This window comes from Staurois parvus, unplaced genomic scaffold (assembly GCF_062004578.1).
Source record: "Staurois parvus isolate SC_StPar_1 unplaced genomic scaffold, SC_StPar_1.0 ptg000404l, whole genome shotgun sequence".
NCBI lineage: Eukaryota > Metazoa > Chordata > Amphibia > Anura > Ranidae > Staurois > Staurois parvus.
In genome coordinates, this window is record NW_028318200.1 from 206,949 (window position 1) to 229,968 (window position 23,020).

Here is a 23,020-nt window from a genome sequence, read left to right on the forward strand (position 1 = left end):
CATCTTTTGGACATGTCCAAAATTGGAATCCTTTTGGAAAGAGGTGCAACATATCTCCCAGAAGTTCACTGATTATGTCCTTCCAGAAGACCCGTCTGTTACAATTAGGCGCAATAGAGACATGAACGCTGTACGCAACAGCCATCTTCTTAAGGTCTCTGCATTTTGGTTTCATGAGCAGTGTTCCTATTCTTGCCCCTACCCCTTTGCAAACTATGGAATTTGTAAACACAAATGCTCCTGCGCTTGGGGATGGACTCGATGCAGGCTACAACCACATTAAGAATGTCCTGGAACATGCACACCTTGCTGCCCTCAAATAGACCGGGGGAATCCAAATATACTGAATGAGGAAAGAACAAACAGAGGGCGCACAGGCCTAGTGCATTACCATAAAAAATGTTTAATAAGAAATAAAGTAGGTGTTGTACTCACAAACGACAATTATGTAAAGGCTCATCATAAAGGAACAGCTGGGTCAACACCGCGCTGAGTAACAGTCTGCAATAGAGAGTGTAGACATCCAATAGGCTGACGCGTTTCGAGGATTTGCCTTTTCCTCAAAGCCAACTCATGGAATTTGTAGCTGTAACTTTTAGCAAACTTCAAAAGAGCCTCTTATTTTAATTAAAACACAAATAGATGCCAGCGTCCGGGGCTGTAAACAGCTAATTAGTCTTGGCAGGATGTCTGTTTCCAGGAACCATGAAAAACACTTTCCTCTGCCCTATCGTAAAACAATAATAACTCAGTCAAGCAGTCACACATGACCTGTAAGGCCATTAGAGCTCTAGGAATGCGGAGCATACTATAAAACGTCTATTCCACATGTAACAATTCCACATACAATTCATAGAATTCAACAGGAACAGGGCACATTAATATTAGGCATATATTTGAATAGGGAATATCATACCAAACAAATCAAGTCATACATGACTATGTTAACACATAGGAAAGTGGAGAAAGCAATCTCTTCTATCCTGGGTGACAAAGATACGCTGTGTTTGGTATCCCTAGGTTTGAAATATAATTCTGAATATCAATCTGCCAGTTGCTAGAATACCACCTGCACATGTTGGATGTTGTAATATTAGTATGAAACTGTAGTTGGGACACCGCTCCCCCCACCCCCAGTCCTCTTGTGCTGATGTCACCACTGCGGGCTCCCTGTCTGTATCATGAGAGCTGGACAGTGTTTTTCTTTTTCTTTTTTTTTTTTTCTTTTGTAATGCCAGTGACCAGTAGAGGTAGGGATATTGTCTCGAGTCCAGTTAGTCGATATCATCAGGGAAGGGATGATTAAACACCAGTTTTAATTAATATACTATTTGGCAATTGTTAACTAAAAATTAAAAGGTAAGTTCACCTTTTCATTACATGGTACGCCCATATTCAGGGTGTAACATGTTCTGATTAGACCGCCCACACTCCCCTGTTTTGACCGCTAGCTGGGTATCTTTTCCCCCCTCGCTAGCTGTCAAACTTTAACAAAACGCGGCTGTGCGGGGCACAGTATTGAAGAAGGTCAGCAGCGGCAGCCCTAGTATTAATTTTGCACGCTTTTTGAAAGGGAATGTTGCTTTGTAGATAATTATTTTGCCATTTTTGTTTTTAGGGAAGGTCATCATGTCTACCTCTATTTCACCATCAACAACTGTCAGCCCTCAGCAGAGAAGGACTTTTAGATTCCTTATTTGTACTTTTTGAAGAATGCAACAGTCCTGTCTTAATGAAGATCAAACATGTGGCAAACTTTGTAAAAAAATGTAAGTGTCACTATAATTTATCTTCACTCGCCAATCATCAGGTTATTTGAAGTGCTTCTATTATTTCAAACTTTTGTTGGATTTAAAGAGACTGTCACCAAATGGAAAGTAAAAGTATAAAAAAATTAAGTATTTAAAATGCTTACTTGCAATAACATTTCTTTCCAGAAAGATTGTTTGTTTATTTAATTGCAATGTGCCCTTGAGTGTGCAAGAAAATGTTAATACTTAAAGTGGAACTGCACTCTCTCAATCAACATGGACTATTAATCCTTATGCTGCTAGCATTAGTAAGTATACAGTTAGGTCCATATGTATTTGGACACAGGCACAATTTTAGATTTTTTCACGTAATTACCAAAACATATTCAAGCTATAGTTATATAATGCATGTGGGCTGAGAGTGCACACTCTCAGGTTTAGTTTGAGGGAATGTACATCCAAATTGGAGGAAGGGTTTAGGAATTACAGCTCTTAAGAGTAGCCATCCCTCCTTTTTCAAGGGACCAAAAGTAATTGGACAATTGAATCAAAAGCTGTTTCATGGCCAAGTGTGGGCTACTCCTTCGTTATTTCTTCATCAATTAAGCCGGTAAAAGGTCTGGAGTTGATTCTAAGTGTGGTATTTGCATTTGGAATCTATTGCTGTGAACCTACATCATGTGTTCAAAGGAGCTGTCCATGCAAGTGAAACAAGCCATTGTAAGGCTTCAAAAATTAAACAATTTCATCAGAGAGCAGCAACATTAGGAGTGGCCAAATCAACAGTTTGGTACATTCTGTGGAAAGAAGAACACACTGGTGGGCTCAGCAAGATAAAAAGGCATGGATGTCCACAGAAGACAACAGTGGTAGATGATTGCAGGATCCTCTCTATGGTAAAGCAAAACCCATTCACAACATCTAGATAAGTACACTCTCCTGTGGTGGTTTATGTAAGAATTTATTCTAAATACTTAGGGCGGTGTTCTCTCCCTCAAACAAAATATTGCTGTGCCTCCAGCCGTTAAAATACGGCAAATATTTAAGAAACCAATAATTTGGACACCTTAATAATTTGATCACCACTTAATAATTTACCTTGAGTTCTTTCATCAATATGATTTCGTACCATATACACAAAATTTGCCTTTTTAATAAATAAATACATTTATGTACAAATATTTATATATATATATATATATATATATATATATATATATATATTAATACAAACGCAAAATACTGGTGATGAATATATTCGTACACACAATCAAAGATATAGTACGCTAATATCTACGGTATCATACAAGATATGATTATCAAATAAGGGAAAACAAAATTTTGGGAGGTTAGTTGAAACATACAGTGCTTCAGATATTATTTCTCATTTCCCGCGGCCGTAGGAAAATAAGAAAGTATCTCTGATAATTAGCACCACAAAAAACACTACAAATCAGTTAGTATGCAATATATAACCTCAGTACCATTGCTCAAACAGTTATAACCATACAGATAACCTTAATACATTCCTAACCACACAATAAAATGTTATAATGCTTAGAACGTTTGAAATATAAAGGAAAATTACAATATTTTGGCACAGTCTCACCACTCCCAGAATCTCGATTTTGAGGCCTCCCAGTGGGATGCAATTGGAAAAGAAATGTTTCTGGGCAGTCAGGCACCAGAACTTAAATGAGCATCACCGTCTCTGGCAAAAATCTTTTCCTTCAAAATGGCAGCTGGAAGTTCTCAGCAAAATGGCCGCAGGTGGCAAGTGAGTATCGTGCAGTATATAGTGGTAATAGAGTAATGAAGAAGTAGTTTCAGGAGTAGTTCAGAAGTGATCAAGAAGATTAGAAGATGTCAGAAGATTTCAGAAGCTTTAAGTTTTCAGAAGATTTTTCTCAATTTGAAGTGTTTGGCATTTTATAACATACAAGTTCTTTGTTCCGAAGGACCTCTCAACAGGCTTGTTGATTGGACGGTTGAGAAGTTTGCGTACCTATAGAAGTTCCTTACCTGTCCACCGGGGACAGTCCAGTATCACAAATGAATTGGTGGTCTTAATGATGACTCACCCTTTGATATAAACAGTATGTCTTTATGGATCAAATATATGGGTCCTATTCAGGTATGGATGATTTCCCTACTAACTCTTAAATAAGGACCATAGAAAGATGTGAATTCATTTGGTTTCTCATTTTTCTGATATATGAACTGTATTGGAATGGCTGATTTCCTTTGGAAATATAGAAATTACTCAACTCACAAACCATCTTATATTTTATCACTTCAAACTTCAGTTGAGTGGGATGCAGTACCCAACTTTACCGAATGGATTTTGGTGTGTGGGTACATACTTTTTGATAATATTTCCATTGATATATACCAAGCTCTTTTAAATGACCCAACTTTCACCTTATGTTTAATGCACGGTTCAAGGATATGTTACAGAGGAAGCTTCTAGTTACTAGCACTATTGTGTGAGAATTAGGGTAAACAGAATGGACTGAATTTTAACCTCAGGATACAATAGCTGATTGTGACCGTTCAGAGGTTTTGTTTGGTGATCACACATCTTCCAAGGTTTTTGGAAGAAACAAGACAATAAGGATTTCTTCTCACCATTGTCACTTTGGTACTTTGTTTGATCACCTGCAGAAATTCAAATAGTGGTGGTTTAGCCTCATTGTGTCTTAGACAAATTTCTTCCACTCATTGTGTGTGGTAACTTCTTGGAAGGTCACTTGAAATTATCCGAGAATGTCCCATGACAGTCAGCTTTTAAGATGTTCTTTTGGATAATATCATTTTTCTTAATAAATAGTCCAAAAGTCATCACACTCCAGGAGGTGGGCGTTTCATTGTCAAAGTCTACAAATAAGAGAAGACTTCACGAGGGCAAATACAGAGGGTTCACCACAAGGTGCAAACCATTCATAAGCCTGAAGAATAGAGAAGCCAGATTAGACTTTACCAAACAACATCTAAGAAAGCCAGACCAGTTCTGGAAAAGCATTCTTTGGATGGATGAAACTAAGATTAATCTGTACCAGAATGTCAAAGAAAAGTGTGGAGAAGGCTTGGAACAGCTCATGATCCAAAGCACACAACGTCATCTGGAAAACATAGTGAAGGCATGGGCATGCATGGCTTCCAGTGGCACTGGGTCATTGGTGTATATTGATGATGTGACAGAAGACAGAAGCAGCCGGATGAATTCTACAGTGTTTAGAGATATACTGTCAACCCAGATTCAGCCAAATGCAGCAAAGTTGATTGGACGGCTCTTCACAGTACAGATTGACAATGATCCAAAACACACTGCAAAAGCAACCCAGGAGCTTTTGAAGAAAAAGAAGTGGAATGTTCTTCAATAGCCGAGTCAATCACCTGATCTCAACCCAATTGAGCATGCATTTCACTTGCTGAAGGCAAAACTAAAGGCAGAAAGACCCGCAAACAAACAACAACTGAAGACCGCTGCAGTTAGAGCCTGGCAAAGCATCAGAAAGGAGAAAACCCAGTCTTTGGTGATGTCCATGGGTTCCAGACTTTAGGCAGTCATTGCCAGTAAAGGATTCTCAACAAAATATTAAAAATTTAATTTTATTTATGATTATATTCATCTGTCCAATTACATTTGATCCCCTGAAAATGTAGGGACTGTGTATAAAAATGGTTGCAGTTCCTAACATTTGTACTTGATATTTATGTTCAACCCCTTGAATTAAAGCTGAAAGTCTGCACTTCAAATTCATTTGGATTGTTTCATTTTTATTTATTCTCGTGGCATACAGAGCCAAAAGTATGAAAATTGTGCCTGTGTCCAAATATAAATGAACTATATGAGAAAGTACATCGTATTTGCATGTTTTAAACTTTTTTTTTAATATTAACAATGAATTATATTGCATTTTTGGTTTGTGGTGCTCAGATGCAGTGCAGTTCCATTTTAAGGAAAATCCATTCCCAAACACAGCCTCCTTTCTCCTGTAGAGATAGCCCTCTCATCTTCTGGGAGTATCTAATTACTCTCTGTGTTTACCCAGCACCTCTGCCCTTCCCTTAGGCTTCCTATATAACTTTTTATGTAGTCACTGGTGGAAAGTGGAAATAGAAGATATTATAGATTGTCAATTGAGTGACCGTTCTGAGGGCTCAAGTTCACTAAAGCATGCGGTATGCAGGTGATCTGACACATTTTTTTCCAAATACTGCATGCGATGCTGAAAATGTAAATTTATGCGGTCCCTTTATGTCTCTTACAATGTTCCTTTTATGCTGTATTTACATCAAAAAGCAAAACCGCTCTGTAAATACTGCATAAAACGGTGTTAAAGTCAATTCAAGGAAATGCATAGTAGCGCACCGAAAATAAAATTCTGGGTGAAACTGAAAATTCAGGATGCACTTGGCCAAAAACCGAAATGGACAATTTTTTAAAAATATATATTTTTTACAAATAATTGTATTATATTCGACTTTTTAATATCATGAATTTAAATGAGTATGAGTTTACTGTAGTATGAATTCGGCGGCTGATATATTGGTGCATCACTAGAAAATAAATGCACGTGATAGTTACAGAATGTGTTTGATTTCTGCTGGTTGTCAAGAACCAGCACCCATCGGCGTCTTTAACAACCAGTAAATAGCTGGTTGCTAAGAATTGAGTGGCCGCTGGCATCCTTAACAACCAATAAATATAATGGTTGTTAAGGAGTGGTTGTTAAGCCTGCTTCTTAACAACCTTGATATTTACTGCTAGCTTTCACTGCTAAAATATTGCAGCACTTTATAGAAAGACTCATGCGGTATTTTAGTAGCATTTTTAAGTGAACTGCAAAATAAAATTTTTACAAACCACTAAGAGGTATTTTACCACATTTCTTAAAGTAGTAAATATCGCGTTGTGATTTGAGCCCTGAGTCTACTGGGGCTGTTTACATCACAAGCAAGATGGCGGTGCTCAGCAGCAGTCGCTGTGCTTTAGAATTTCGGCACAGGGGATGTTGTTACAGGTAAATGACATGCCTATGAAGATTGCAAGAAACATCTCGTGAGTGCTAGTGGAGGAGTATTATCTTAGTTCAGTGCTTACCCCCAAAGGAACCACAGACGGATTGGTCCCCTGATTCTGGATACCAATGACCCTTCTGGCAATGCCACACCCTCTGACACACCAAGGCTAAAGAAAGAGGTTTTATTTTGGGAAATTCTCCCTGCAAAGCAACATACAGATTGGTAGTAGTAATAAACAATGACAGATAACAGTTTTGTACAACACTGCAAATACTACAAAGAGGACCTCTTAAGTGTCCTTGTACTTGAATTCTGAATCTATGGAGGTCCTAACTAAAGGGCTGATACTGGAAGCTCAAATGTCCTTAAGTTTCTCCAAAATTCTCACTCTGGCCAGTGTACTATTAATCGTTAGGGTCCAAAGTTCCAGCGTTGGAACTCTCAGGTTGAAGTGGACCCTATGATACAGGGTATAAATACCCAAAACAAGGTGACACAGTTCCTTTAAGCACTTCAGGTCTGGGCACTTTCACCCCCTTCCAGTCCAGGCCAATTTTCAGCTTTCAGCGCTATCACACTTTGAATGACAATTGTGCAGTCATGCAACACTGTACCCATATGAATTTTTTAGCATTTTTTTTGAGACAAAACTTTATTCTGGTGGTATTTATTCACCACTTGGATTTTTATTTTTTTGCTATATAAATGAAAAAGTCAAAAAATTTAGAAAAAGGTGTTTTTCTTATAAAATTTTGCAAATAAATAATCTTCATAAATCTTTGGCCAAAATGTATTCATCTATCTATTTAGTAAAAAAACAAAACAAAGAAAAACCTCAAATTAGTTTATAACCAAAAATTATAATTTTTCAAAATATTTTTTTTACATTTTTATTTTTTTATATTTATTATTTGTGTTTTTTTTGTTTTTTTTTAATTTTTTTTTAACATACTTTCACCCTAGCAGTAAAGTGTCCCCACAGTGGCACTGTACTACTTGTGGGGGTTGATGATTTGTTTTTCTTTTTTCACACTGATTGCATTTACACCCATAAAGGATGTAAAAGCAATAATTTCTCCTCTCTGGCTGCATTCCTGCAGCCATTGAGAAATACTGTGCGAGCTGTAATTGGTCACAGCGTGTCACATGGTACAAGGCTGTTGTGAATAGCCTTGTACCATGTGACCTCTGTGATCACAGATTTCACACGTAGTAAGCAATGATGTCAGGAAGTGACATCTTGTTTACTACTGTTCATGAAATCACTGATTGACCAATGAGTGATCACATGAATTGGGACCTCACACAGAGGTCTCGTACAGCCATCTGTGTTCCGCTGTGTCCTTAGGACACAGTGGGCACCGTTTGCGGTGCCGTGTGTTCCCAGAGAGTGCGCACAGGCAGTGGATGCGGAGGGACGTTTAGAAGCATCCACCCACATCGGCAGCACTTCGGTCCGGCCGTTTATTGACATGGACTTGACGGGAAGAGGTTAACAAGTTGTGACCAGCAGCCTTGCAGCAGCATGCAGTCTGTGTACTGGATATCATTAGTTGTGACACGTGGACCCTTACCAGCATGCAGTCTGTGACATGCATAACAAACTTGTGGCCCGCATTGTCTTACTACTTTGAAGTCTGTTATTAAAGCAGTATTAATCACAGAAGCAAGCATTTTATTGCAGCTTCCCAATTTATTAGATGTGATGCCTGAATTAGTTTTTTTTAGGCTTTCTTTCTTCTATTTCATCTGAGGATCCAGCTGGCAAGTGTGTTGTTTTTCAAAGTCACAAGCTCTCAAACAGAATGTATCAGTTTACATGGATGAGACAATCCATGTACCACTGACAGAGGTGATTAAAATGATCAGCTTTTATTTATTCATGTAAAACCTTTATCCCAAATGGTAAAAACTGTTGTAACCGATGAAAGCAGAGTTCCAGTCAGTATTGTGTTTATTAAAAGTCTGCAGCTACAAAAACTGTAGCTGCTGACTTTTAATAAACACACACTGACCTGTCCCAGGGTCCAGCGATGTGTTCACCTGTGTGTGTTTTACTGGCCAGATCACCAGGGAAAAAATAGAGGGGAAAAAGCCAAAGAAAAGAAAACTATTGCAGCCACCACATCTAATGTTTGGTTACCTGCACTGTTACATTTTTTGCTTTTTTGCTTTTTTTTTTTTTACTGCTTTAAGCCTTCTGGTCTGTATTGATTTGACAGCTATGCCCTCCGTGTAGATATGGCAGCCCAGTCTTTCTCCTACAACATTGTAAACTCATGGCTGGGAGCTCTCCAACTCAGCAGCCCAGTCTCAGCTTACTTTTAACATTGCACGCGAGACTGTCTGAGCCCTGGTTTCTTCTTTCTTTTCCTCCTGTTGAAGCTTTCTGTCCTCCTCAGACTTGTAGTCCCATCCAGTCCTTGGCTTGATAGGGAACTGTATCCTGGGTACTACATCCCCCATAGTTCCAGATGTCTCTCATCCGTTGCACAGCAGCCATCGCTCTCTCGCGCAAAGGAGAGAGGAAGAGAAACCTGTGTGTGGGTGACTGCAGTATTAGAATGACAGCCCCGGTCCATGTGGCAGTGAACAGGAGCACCGCAAACTAAGAGCTACATTAGTAAACACAATTTTTTAATTGTACAATACAGGGCACAGGCTTCCTTTAAAGCTGGGTTATATGCTGTTCCCTTCAGATGATTGGACACTGGCAAAACAAAAAATGCTAAATGGACACCCCCTATTTAACTGCTCCCACTTAAGTGATGGACCTCTTCTCTCTACTGAGAAAAGCGTACCTTCTTTTATGGAGGTTTTTCGTCGCACTTTTTTTTTTTTCTATGCAGGTTCCAGGTCATGGAATACATTGGCAGAGCCTTCTGGGACTATACCTAGACCCTGTATGGTAGAAGATGTGCGGCTGGCTTGTAATGTTTCTGCACTGGAGCCTGCTGTGGATGCTCCACAGGGTGCTTTACAGGTCCAGAGCTGTGGTCTGCTTGGTGTGGAGCCCAGTTTCTGAAAACCCCTGCAGGGATATGTCCATTGTGGAGGGCAAAACAAGGTTGTGGTTAAATTCCTCTTATTCCTGCTACTGAAGTGGTGAGTACAGGGCAAAAGCCCTTTAAACATTTGCTGAGGGTGCCAATTTCATTCCTTAGTTTGGGATATGCAAGGATTGCTGAAACCCTTCTGATGATGTGGTCAGCCATACCAGGATGGCCAGGGTTAATGGTGTTGATTTGTCCTACTGAAGGACTCCTGGTGTGGTACTGTGCCAACTATGAGATGTTAGTACAGTGATCTCCCCGCTGAGCTATTTTGTTTTGGCTGCAAGTGCTGGTCAGATGCCGGTCGGCTGTTTGTTTTCCAGCATGCCCATTCGGCAGAAGCCGGACAGGCTGCTGTACACAATGGGCAAACGTCGGATGGTTTCTGTTGAACTGGCAAATATCAGCCAATATTTAACCCATGTGTACCAGCCTTAAGGATAGCTGGGAGAGGGAGGATTTATATAGGGGGATGTCTGTGCAGCCTTTCTTTTTCCCAATTGTCTGATCTCCAGAAGGTATCTGTATATATCCCAGCTGCAAGAAGCCTGTATCCTGCACTGCACTCCAGGAAACAGATTTTACTGGAAGGTCAAATATCCTATCTTTGCTTCTGGTGTTGATATCCACAAAATACTGGTGGTGGGTCACTACAAGTTTAAGCAGCACTGATCTAAAATAAACTTTCAACAGTGAGTCATTCAACTATAACTATATTTTAGAAAAGAAGATCAGACCTGGGCTAAAGAGTGGTGACAACACTTCTGAAAAACAAGTCAAGTTTAGGCACCACTCCTCCCAGCTCTAAGCCATGGCAGGCTTAGAGGTTTGATAGGGGAATTAGTGGAGATTGGGTTTAGCACAAGGTTGTGTCAAAGTTTATATTAATTTTGTATGAGAAGTCGAGGCCCTCTGAACAGCTTGGGTCAAGATTCAAAGCCACTCCACAAGATCTATATAAACACTAACACATGTACACAGTCTCACCACAAGATGTCTGTCCTTCAGCACTGATACCTCAGGCTATTATTTTTTTTAAATTAGATCAGATCAGGTCAGGTGTACATTAGCTATGTTCTGTTTCGATCTAAAACATCCAAATTACATACAGTATTGTCAGGGCCTGGACTTGAACCTGGGACTTCTACTGTGTCAGGCAGTAACTCTACTCACTGAGCTACCTGGAATGCTGGACAACACTTTGCCTCATCTATTGGATAATCCTGCCTTGTGCCTTGTTTGCTCTTGAACCTTGAACTCCTTGCTCCTCCCATGAACTTCCTATATAAGCCATGTCCTTGGACTTCCTCCTTGCCAGATTATTGTGCCTTTCCAGCCAATATCCTGCTACTGTTCCTGCTGCTGTCTACACCTCCGCTACTGACCTTTGGCTTGTTCCTGACCACGATTGATCTGCTACCATTTGTGACCGACCCTTGGCTTGTGACCGACTCTGCTTTCGTCTGATCCCTAACCTGTTGATCCGCTATTGGTTCCCAGTCTGCTCATTCCCTGGTGGGGTGATCCTGAGATCTGCGACCTGGTATTAACACGCAGCCCAATCCATCTCCACCATTAGGAGCTCTGGTGAATACCGGTTAATACTTAGACCCCGCACCTCAGATGAGCCTGCGTCATTCCCAGGGGGATCCGCTGGTGTACCTATCCTGCTGGTTCCAGGTAAGCCTTTTACTGCTATAGCAACTGGTCTCTGAACCTGACCTTACACCGTGACAAGTATTCTGACTATTTATGAAAAACTGTACTCCTACAAAAAAATAAACATTCATGTCAAAGAGCGCTTATTCTTCTGTCAGCTTTCTGTACATTTAGAATAGAATTCCTTTATGTAGCTAATCCCCCTTCTCCACTTAAGATAGCAGTACATATTTGAGTAAAAAACATAAAATGCTCGTGCAAATAGACATTTTGCATGCTTATGTGCAAGCTCATGTAGTGTTGGGCTATGAAGAGACACATCATTTTCATTGGTAATGTAGTGGACTTCAAATGAGCTGTTTTCCCAAGTCTTTTGGTATTTAAATTTTTTATTTTATTATATATTTTTATTTAGACTGAGTTTATTATTTAAAACTTTATCCACCATTTATTTGATCAAGCATTTGTTTGTTTTGGACTGTAACATTTTGCACTGCTCTGTAATACTATTTCTCCTCCTAGATTCAGACATTGTTGCAGAATTACATGAGCTTCAGCCTAGTGTGAAGGATTTTGACGTCAAGAATGTGATTGGACGAGGCCATTTTGCAGATGTGCATGTTGTCAAAGAGAAAGTGACTGGAGAAACCTTTGCTATGAAAGTGATGAAGAAGAAAGCACTGCTAGCACAGGAACAGGTATTTGGGGTGCTGTATATTTCATATGCAAATATTGCTAAGTAAAAGGTTACTAAGGTTAAAGCCTAAGTTTAGGTAAAATCCCAAGGGGCACTACTTACATTTAATGCAAAGTGTCCCTTGTGCTTTTGTTGGATGACGTAGTGAAAATCCAAAGTCCTCTGTCCCCCTCCCATACCCCACAGCTGTCATATTCAGTATTGTGGTGATTAATGCCAGTGCTGAACCTATGACAGGCACTCATTAAATGTGCTTACTATGCCTGCCCTCTTTGCTCCCCCTTCCATTCACAAAAGTTGTACTATAGCTTCTAAGCATTAAAAGCGATCTATGAATGGAGCATGGGAGGATGAATGAAAGGTCCACCTCCCCCATTCATAGAGTGTTTTCATTTATAGATGCTGTAGTACAGCTTCTATGAATGGAGTAGCCAGCAGCCTCGGAGAATACCACTGTGGGGTATGGGAAGGGGGCCAGGGACTTCAGATTTCCATTAAAACAACTGGCAAAAGAACAAGGTACACTTTGAATTAAATGTAAGCAACGTCCCTTGTGCTGATAATTTTTTTTTTTCCTTCTCAACATAGACTTTACCAATTTATACGAGGGGTGGGGGGGTGGGGGGTATTACTGATAAAGCTCTGTGGTCATCAGTATCTAAGGCAGGATTTACACCATGCGCACGAAACACACTTCTCTTTCTGTGACACATTTAGCATGTTTATTTGTTCACAGCTGAGAGTCAAAATACTTTCCTTAACGCACATTGTGATGCGTTCTATCACATTGTTCTGTGTTTAAATGCACATTGGTGTGATCTGGGCCTAATGGAAACAGTGAATTTCAGTTTGTTATTCCATTGGGCCTCCGCTGAGCAATAAAACATGTTATGAGATTTATACCAGTTGGTTTCTGACCATTTTTAATTTCAGTTTACCAAAATATTTGCATAGGTATCCAATGCGCTTGTGTTACCTCTCAAATGAACTTTCAAGCCATCAGATGGCTGGTGTCATAGCTGATCACATGTGCAGCAGCATGGCACCTACATATCATGTGCAGCAGCATGGCACCTGTATATCAAAGAATGGCAGCTCCTTTGGCTGTAAAGGATAAGAGGGTTTAGTTCCCCGTTAAGGAGACATACACATTTTGAGATAATACAGAGGGTTGTTAAAAGACAATAAGCCTAAATGCAAATTAAATGTATATTTTGATACAGATATTAAAATATGCTTTAAATCTCAATACCTCTGTTGTCAAAAGGGGATGCTTAGCAAAGGATCATTGACTTTGACACTTTCCTTGCCAGTGGCAATCCCCAGTCCTGGCCCCATATGGGAACAAAAACGTGAGCATATAGGAGCTTTAAAGGGGCAGCGTACTTAAAACTGTTGTTTCAGCTTTTGCTAAATGCTGACAAGTTGATTCACCCTCTGGTTTATCTTACCTGTGGGGGCTCTGGTAGAAAGATCTGCCTTGTAAGCTTCTGGCTCTGTCCCCCAGTGTTACTCTTATACTTTAATGGACATCCAATGTCTCCTAGTCTATTCTCCAAAATATACAAAAAGGTAAAATTCAAGGGGAAAGATGAATACCCTCGAGTGACTGCAACTGATAGGCAGACCCGGATCAGAGACTATTGTCCCTAGTAGATGAACCAGTGCATGATTCATATTGCAAACATCTACCTGAAGCAAAGTATTAGTTTTGGGTGGACTGATGTTTTAAGTCTACATTTTAGAAATTAATTCATGTTCTGTAAGTGGTACTTTATTTTTGTATTAAATTCTCTTATCAATTCATGTCCTGTATTATATTGAGTAAAATAAAGTGGTAAAACTCTTTTATACAGAATAAAGGAGCATGGATTTTGTGTGTTCTAAAAGGACTAAGTGTGGGGTACAACAGACACATGTGAATTCGTGAATTCATGAGTTCTTATGCTCATGCTCTACCTTCCTTGCTTTTTAAACATGTATAACAATACAATTAAAGTAAGAAAAACATCTTACAGAAACATAAAGGAATCAACACTCTTGTTCTTACATACTGTGTGTCAATGGTAAATTATACAGGTAAAGTGTTGACAAGAAATACAGTTAAATATATTCAAACCTTAGATTAAGAGTTGTGGTCTCCTGGGAACTACTTTGAAGTTAGGTCGTAAGTGGGAGGCGGGACAAGAGGTTCCAGGTCTTGTCAAAGCTCTTTAGGGATCCTCTAGTAGTGTAGGTAAGTTGGTGGAGATGAAAGACAAAGTTGATTACCTATTCCACCCAGGTAAAGTAGGAGAAAGAAGTCATTGAGTACCCTTAACATTTTTTTTTTTTATGTGAGAGTTAATGGGAAGATCCCCCACTAGCCCTGAGAGGCATGCTTTGGAGGAATTTAAAGTGTTAGGTCACCTACAGAAAATAAAAATGTATAGGTGAACTGATATGGTAGGCCCTCCCAACCACCCCCAGTGGAAGCTGTGCAGTCAGTGCCCGCAGAGTCGGTCCAGGGTTTTGAAATCCCTGCTTTTCTCCCTCTTCTATGTGCAGTGCTTCCGGGATGGATCAGAGCGATTCACTGTAACACCGATTACCAGTCAGAATTGCTCTGGTCTGTCCCGGAAGCTCTTATGCTGTATCACAGTATTTCACTATAACACCGTTTACCAGTCAGAATTACTCTGATCTGTCCTGGAAGCTCTTATGCTGTATCAAAGTGTTTCACTATAACACCGATTACCATTCAGAATTACTCTGGTCTGTCCCGGAAGCACTTTGCAGAGAAGAGGGAGAAGAGTGGGGCTTCAAATCCCAGAACCTGGCTCCATGAGCACTGACAGCACAGCTTCCCCAGAAGTAAGTGCAGCGAAACCCAGGGATGGGGAGGGTATACAGTGTTTAGTTCACATTTTATGTTTTTTCTGTAAAGGTGAACTAACACCTTAAATTGGGGAAGGCCTAAGGCAGTTTTAATAAATCCATACACCTGCATCCAGAAAAGTTGTGTCTTGGGACAGGACCATATATTATGAAGAAAACCTGCTGCATGGCCACAAAGGTGAAAACAGAATGGAGACTGCCAAACTTTAAAATTATACAACTGCGTATGTCTGATGGTACAGTAGTTTACTTAGATGGGTTTGTCTTTGGAGGAGATCAAGCTGGGCATAGGTAGGTAGAATTTCAAATGAAAACTCTTAGGAAAATAATGTTCTAACAAAGTTTAATTTTTCTAATCGTTAGTGGGTCAAATCAACTTTCGTTTTTGACTGCAGTGACAAGAAAATTCGAAGAAACTTTTTCTGAAACGAGCGAATATCTAACCGTGCATGTGGGTTTTGTTTGTTAAAGTCCATTCATTCCAAAATCAAACAAAAAATCTTTTGAACAACATTCACATGGATTGAGAATTTTCATACTAATTTTCCTCAGTGTCTTCCCAATTCTCCATCATTGGTTGTGGTATAATAACATGCTGTTTGGGAGGTGAATTGGCTGCACACTCTGTGTTGATAATAGAATATTTTGACATTGGGAACGTCAAATGCGAGTTGCAGGGTTATAAAATTCTTAAAGTGGTTGTAAGGCTGAAGGTTTTTTGCCTTCATGCATTCTGTGCATGAAGGTAAAAAACCTTCTGTGTGTTGCTCCCCCCACAGCCCCCCCCAATACTCACCTGAGCTCCCTCTTGATCCAGTGGTGTGCATGGGAGCCTCAGCTGCCCCGGGTCTCTCTTTCCCCATTGGCTGAGATACAGCAGCAGGAGCCAATGGCTCCTACTGCTGTCAATTATAGCCAGTGAGCCAATGAGGAGAGAGCGGGGGGCGGACAAAGCCACGGCTCTGTGTCTTATGGTTGCTTGGAGCTGGGCCCAGGAGCAAGCATGCACCAGTGCCCCCATAGCAAGTGACTTGATTAAGGGGAGGAGCCAGGAGCGCCGGCAGGGAACTCGAGAGGAGGATCGGGGCTACACTGTGCAAAACTATTACATAGAGTGGGTAAATATATATTTTTTTATTTAAACAAACCTTTATAATCACTTTAGGTTTTCCCTCATGAAATAATTGATGTATGAACTTAAGGTCCAAGGAAAACTAATATCCTGCACTTGGTACTCAAAGGAATTCAGGAAGAAGTGGCTATGTTCTGTATATATTATTTATGGAGTAAATCCAGTTAGTAGAGTATATTGAAGTGTTAATGTATTGTAGGAACTTGATGGGGGTAGTAATAAGAGAGGTATCCTGTATTTTCCCTGTAATTTGTCAGTATACAGATGAAGACATAGTGTCAGGATTTGTCACTTTACAAGCATTATCTCACTGGTCTGAAGCAATCATGTATGCTGATTAAATGTGTGGCCAGATAGTAAGTTTAAATTCATTATTTGCTCTAAATTCAATAACATTCATGCATCAGCAAGTAAAATTTTTTATAACAATGATTGGGATATTTGAATATTTCTGATACATTTTTTGTTGGCCTACTGTTCTATGTAAACTCCTGCTGGAGGCAATAGAAAGCAACAAAATTGTAGCAATTGTAACAGTTTTGTTCTGTGGAAGTAGCTGACTGTCAATTATGTGCTAGAAAATATTCGTGACTATGCCATCTCAGTATTATATTTTCTATTCCTGTAATCCCCTGAAACATTTACCTATTTGTCCATGATTTTAATTCAAACCTTTTTTAATGTAAACTAGCTTAAATAATGTAACTTGGGTATAGTGGTTGATAAAGATACAGCTAAAGTTTTTTTTTTTTGGTTGATTTTTAGGGAACACATAATAATTTACTGTCACCTGTTTAGGTTTCATTTTTTGAAGAAGAGCGAAGCATATTAAGTAATCACACAAGTCCTTGGATACCTACCTTACATTATGCCTTTCAAAATAAAGAGCATCTTTATCTGGTAAGTGACATATTATGTTACTGATATTCTTAATATTTTAATAGTGCCCTCATAATATTATTTCTGAAAATGAATGCAATATTAACATGGCTGAACTGTACAAAATGTACCTGAGAAACTAGAATATTCAGATAAGTTTTAGACAAATACTTACGATGTTAAGGGCTTATTTACCCTTGGTCACTGAGATAACAAGCACTAAAATGGGCAGGTTACAGCAATGCACTGCTCATGTGCTTTGTAGTGCCACTCGTGAATAGCACCCCAACACCCTGCGCTCACATACAGTGCTTGTAGTGCATTGCATTGCTGAAAAGGAGTCAAGCACATCTTTTGTTGCGGTTTGTTGACAGTCCATTAATAATAAATGGACTGACTTACCACAACACACATTAACACGTGTGTTTGTGTTATTAGTTGCAAGGGAATCCCTTACAGTATGTGTGAATTGGCTCTAAAACTTAGGGCTGGACAAATTATAGCGATCAGGTAGCTGGTTTGTCTTCTTAATTACAGCTGTCTCCTTTTTTGGAGCGTCATCTATAGTTGTCCATAAGTGCACATTTTCCCTGGGCCCTTATACTGCATATTGGTTCCTATATTCTACTGGTCAGTCTTAATCTGTTATGATTAAGTCAACCATATACCGTATTTTTCGCTCCATAAGACGCACTTTTTTCCCCCCAAAAAAGGGGGGAAATGTGAGTGCGTCTTATGGAGCGAATATGGAGCGGCCGGTCCAGTATTTCCACCGCCACCGTGGCAGAATACAGGGCCGGCCGCTCAGCTCTGCAGTGGGACCTTACCTGTTCCTCTATCTAGCGCCGTGCTGTCTTCCCGGCTTCTGTAGTGTGGGCGCTCGGCTTGACAGCCAGGTGCCCAGTGCGTATGCGCGAGAAGCAGTGCGCTTTGTGAATGGTAAGGCGGCACCTGGGACACATGACAGGTCTCAGAAGCCGCCGGACCAATCACAAAGCGCAGACTGGGTACCTGGCTGTCAAGCCGAGCGCCCACACTACAGAAGCCGGGAAGACAGCGCAGCGCTGGATAGAGGAACAGGTAAGGTCCCACTGCAGAGCGGACACTAACCAAAGAACAACTCCGCGGAAGTAAGAGCAGGTACCTGTCAAATTCAGGTACCCGTTCCCCCCCCCCCCTTCCCCAAAGGTCAGCAGTCATCTCCTGTACTGTCCGCAGTCTCTGGTCATCTCCTGTACTGTCCGCAGTCTCTGGTCATCTCCTGTACTGTCTGCAGTCTCTGGTCATCTCCTGTACTGTCTGCAGTCTCTGGTCATCTCCTGTACTGTCTGCAGTCTCTGGTCATCTCCTGTACTGTCTGCAGTCTCTGGTCATCTCCTGTACTGTCTGCAGTCTCTGGTCATCTCCTGTGCTGTCCGCAGTCTCTGGTCATCTCCTGTACTATGCCCGCAGTCTCTGGTTATCTCCTGTACTGTGTCCGCAGTCTCTGATCATCTCCTGTACTGTGTCCTCAGTCTCTGATCATCTCCTGTACTGTGTCCGCAGTCTCTGGTCATCTCCTGTACTGTGTCTGCAGTCTCTGGTCATCTCCTGTACTGTGTCTGCAGTCTCTGGTCATCTCCTGTACTGTGTCCGCAGTCTCTGGTCATCTCCTGTACTGTGTCCGCAGTCTCTGGTCATCTCCTGTACTGTGTCCGCAGTCTCTGGTCATCTCCTGTACTGTGTCCGCAGTCTCTGGTCATCTCCTGTACTGTGTCCGCAGTCTCTGGACATCTCCTGTACTGTGTCCGCAGTCTTTGGACATCTCCTGTACTGTGTCCGCAGTCTCTGGCCATCTCCTGTAGTATGTCAGCAGTCTCTGGTCATCTCCTGTACTGTGTCCGCAGTCTCTGGTCATCTCCTGTACTATGTCAGCAGTCTCTGGTCATCTCCTGTACTATGTCCGCAGTCTCTGGTCATCTCCTGTACTATGTCCGCAGTCTCTGGTCATCTCCTGTACTGTGTCCGCAGTCTCTGGTCATCTCCTGTACTATGTCTGCAGTCCATTGGTTTAGAATATTTTTTTTCCTCTTTTCTGCCTCTAAAACCTAGGTGCGTCTTATGGAGCGAAAAATACGTTAATTAATTTAGGATAATACTTGTTTATTTTCATTGTCCAGGATTACATTTATAATCACCCATAACATGTTTACAGTGGATATAAAATTAGTGTTACCAACACTATATATTATAGTATTACCCCTGCTTTTTCACTAGCATTTGATGGTGTACCATAGTATTAAATGTAACAGAAATATGGAGGCAATAATATGTGCCTTTATCCCCACATGGAAGAAAAATATATTTTCAAAATATTCTTCCCAAATATATTGAATTTATATAATTGAAATACTACAATTTTGGCCATATTCTATCTATCTATCTATCTATCTATCTATCTATCTATCTATCTATCTATCTATCTATCTATCTCTCTATCTACTGTTTGTTGAAATGCATTTTTTATATATTACAAAACATATGAAAAATATTTTTTAGAATATATATTTTTTTAAATATATTCTTCAGATTTTTTTTTTTACATATAAAAAAGTCATTTTAACATGTATTTTTTATTCTAACATATATTTTTACATGTCTTTGTAAATGCATTCCAAAAATGTAGATTAAATGTATTTTTAAAGACATACAGTATATTTGAAAATGTATTTAAAAAAAAAAAAAAAAAAATATATATATATTTTGAATACAGCCATAATTGTAATATTTCAAATATATGTCAATATATTTGGGAAGAATATTTTAAAAATATATTTAAAATATATTTTTCTTCCATGTGGATCTTTTTATGAATATGGCATTGAATATTATTTTCCAAGGCATGATAATAATCGTTTAAATATTTCACAGGTCATGCAGTACCAGCCAGGGGGAGATATGCTGTCTTTATTAAACCGTTATGATGAACAGTTTGATGAAAGTATGGCTCAGTTTTACCTGGCAGAAATAGTTCTGGCTATTTATAGCGTTCATCAGCTGGGTTATGTACACAGGTGAGTTTAATGATGAGCTAATCGGGCTGCGGTTTTTATTTTCTTGATTGTCCTTTGAGGGACACAGATATTCAGGAACTGTTGCCTACGAAAGATTGGGATATTGGAAAACAAAAAAAACCCATATGCTAGCCCCTGTATAGCACCTCCTCTACCCAGATGGTTTTCATTTTTTGCTAGTGTCTTAGGAGTTTGGATGTCTTTTCTTCATCTCCTCTAAGAAATGTCTAACTAACTTTAGTTGCCTTTTAACCTCATGGTATTTTTACTTGATGACTTCAGTCAGGATTCCTGTTACACTCCCCAAGAATAGTGCTGTGCTGCCCCCTAGTGACCCAAAAATAAACTAATAAATAATCACCTTCCTGAGCCTCAAACCCAATGTGTAACTGAATAAGTCTGGGAAAAAATAAACCATACTCAAGTAGCCATAAACACCTGGCCAACCTATAATAAACACCTGGCTGAGCTAAAGAATAAAGTGTAAAAAAAACAACAAGAACAGTAAAATATCTGAAATGTATATCAAAAATAAAACATGATCACAATAGTAAACACCTTACCGAGCTGTAATAAACACCCGGCTGAGCTGAAGCATAAAGAGGATACCTGCTTCACCCATTCAGTCTTGTTTTTGTGAAGAAAAAAAAATTGATTCAGTTTATCCATCTTCCGTTTACTTCTGTTACGCTTATATCTGTTTTTCATCTGGTTTACATCCATTTTTTAACCACGTCATGTCCAGACACTTTTACCCCCTTCTTGTCCAGGTCAATTTTCAGCTTTTAGTGCTGTCACACTTTGAATGACAATTGTGCGGTCATGCAACACTGTAGCCATATGAATTTTTTAGCATTTTTGTGAGACAGATAAAACTTTATTTTGGTGGTATTTATTCACCACTGGGATTTTGAAAAAAAGGATTTTTCTTATAAACTTTTGTAAATAATTAATCTTTCTTCATAAATCTTGGTCAAAATGTATTCAGTTATCTTTTTAGTAAAAAAAATAACCCAAATTAGTTTATAACCAAAAATTATAGTTTTTCCAAACCTTTATGTTACATTTTTATTTTATTTTTTTTATATTATTTTTTTTAACATACTGTCACCCTAGCAATACAGTGTCACCATAGTGGCACTGTACTACTTGGGGGGGATGAAGATTTTTTTTTTTTTTACATTGATTGATTGCTTTTACACCCATAAAGGCTGTAAAAGCAATCATTTCTCCTTCTCTCTGTCTGAATTATTGCAGCCATTGAGAAATACTGTGTGAGCAGTGATTGGTCACAGCTTGTCACATGGTACAAGGCTGTTGTGAATAGCCTTTTACCATGTGATCTCTGTGATCATTCACAGATTTCACACATAGTAAGCAATAATGTCAAAAGTGACATCCTGCTTACACCTATTCATGTGATCACTGATTGACCAATCAGTGATCACATGATCGGGCCTTCACACAGAGGTCCCGTACAGCGATTGGTGTTCTGCTGTGTCCTTGGGACACAGCGGGTACCAAAACGCAGTGCCGTGCGCTTCCAGGGACCACAGTCTAAAATGATGGGCGCCGTTTATGAAAGGCAACCGGCCCCTGCACTGTGGTTAACTGGAACAAAAATGCAGACATTTTTCCGTTTTAAAAACGGATCTTAATGGAAGTGGAAGAAAAACGAATGTAAATGGACGATGTCCATTTCCATTCATTTGCCCATAGGAATGCATTGCTGTCCGTCTTTGATCCGTCAATAGATGGATGAAAACAGACAGACAGAATGTCCATGTGAAAGGGGCCTTAGTGCTTTGTGGAAGCAGCAAATCTTCCCTAGGACACACAATGGACAGTCCCGCTGCCACTGCTGACCTCAGCCCATACTTCCCTAGTAGTCCAGGTGGCATCTCCTGAAGGAAACAGACTGGCAGAGAGTTGTTTCAGACTTTATAGATGCAGTGGATTCTACCCTGTACCTGGAGGATCAATGTTCTGTTCCAAGCCTTAAGTCTTTTAGAGCTCCTACAGCTGCAAAGACCTTCCTGCTACATCCGCTGTTTGACTCCTTCCTCTGTGAGGATTGGAAACAGCCTTAAAGTTCCTGGGTTTTACCCAGTGTATTTGATCTGTTTCCCTTTGAGTAGGAATGTATTATTTGGTGCCATGGAGGCACCTGTGATCCATCTGAACAGAAAAACCAAGAGAGTGGATTGTGTGCTTACCTTTTTAAGGATTTCACTGACAGGCAGGTGAACTCCTTCCAAAAATCTGAGTTTTCTTTAACCGCTTCCATACAGGGCACTTTTACCCCCTTCCTGCCCAGGCCAATTTTCACGTTTCAGCACTCTCACACTTTGAATGACAATTGCGTGGTCATACAACACTGTACCCAAACTACAATGTTATAATTTTCTTCACACAACTAGAGCTTTCTTTTGGTGGTATTGAATCACCGCTGGGGTTTTTATTTTTTGCTAAATTAACAAAAAAAGGCCAAAAATCTTGAAAATAACCCAAATTAGTATTTATTATTTAGTCTGTAGGAAAGTTATAGAGTTCACAAACTATGGGATATATCTGAATATTGATCAATCCTGAAGTTCTGACAACCAAACTAATTTCTTGAGATCCAAGAAAATCAGAATAGTACAGATATCCCCCAAATGACCCCTTTTTGCAAGGTAGACAGTCCGACGTATTTCATAACAGGCATGGCGAGTTTTTTGAAGTTTTTTCAAATTTTTTTGTCATAATTTTTTGGAAATGAAGAAATAAAATTAATTATTTTCACTATTTTTTTTTTTTTTTACATACTGTCACCAGTGCAGTACAGTGTCATCATATAACTGGCATGGCGGTGATCAGGGACACTGACTGGTGACAGTATGAAAAAAAAA

At 39.7% G+C, this 23,020-nt stretch overlaps 1 protein-coding gene across 4 annotated transcripts in view; it reads left to right on the top strand.

Annotated features, from left to right (window-relative positions):
• LOC149455085 (citron Rho-interacting kinase-like) overlaps nucleotides 1-23,020 on the top strand; it is a 207,354-nt gene that overhangs the window by 7,351 nt on the left and 176,983 nt on the right. For all 4 annotated transcript variants that reach the window (XM_089686650.1, XM_089686652.1, XM_089686653.1 and 1 more), the window contains exons 2-5: nucleotides 1,619-1,769; nucleotides 12,014-12,189; nucleotides 16,996-17,097; nucleotides 19,987-20,129. In XM_089686650.1, the coding sequence (XP_089542776.1) occupies nucleotides 1,619-1,769; nucleotides 12,014-12,189; nucleotides 16,996-17,097; nucleotides 19,987-20,129 (572 nt within the window). The remainder of the gene's footprint in view (nucleotides 1-1,618; nucleotides 1,770-12,013; nucleotides 12,190-16,995; nucleotides 17,098-19,986; nucleotides 20,130-23,020) is intronic.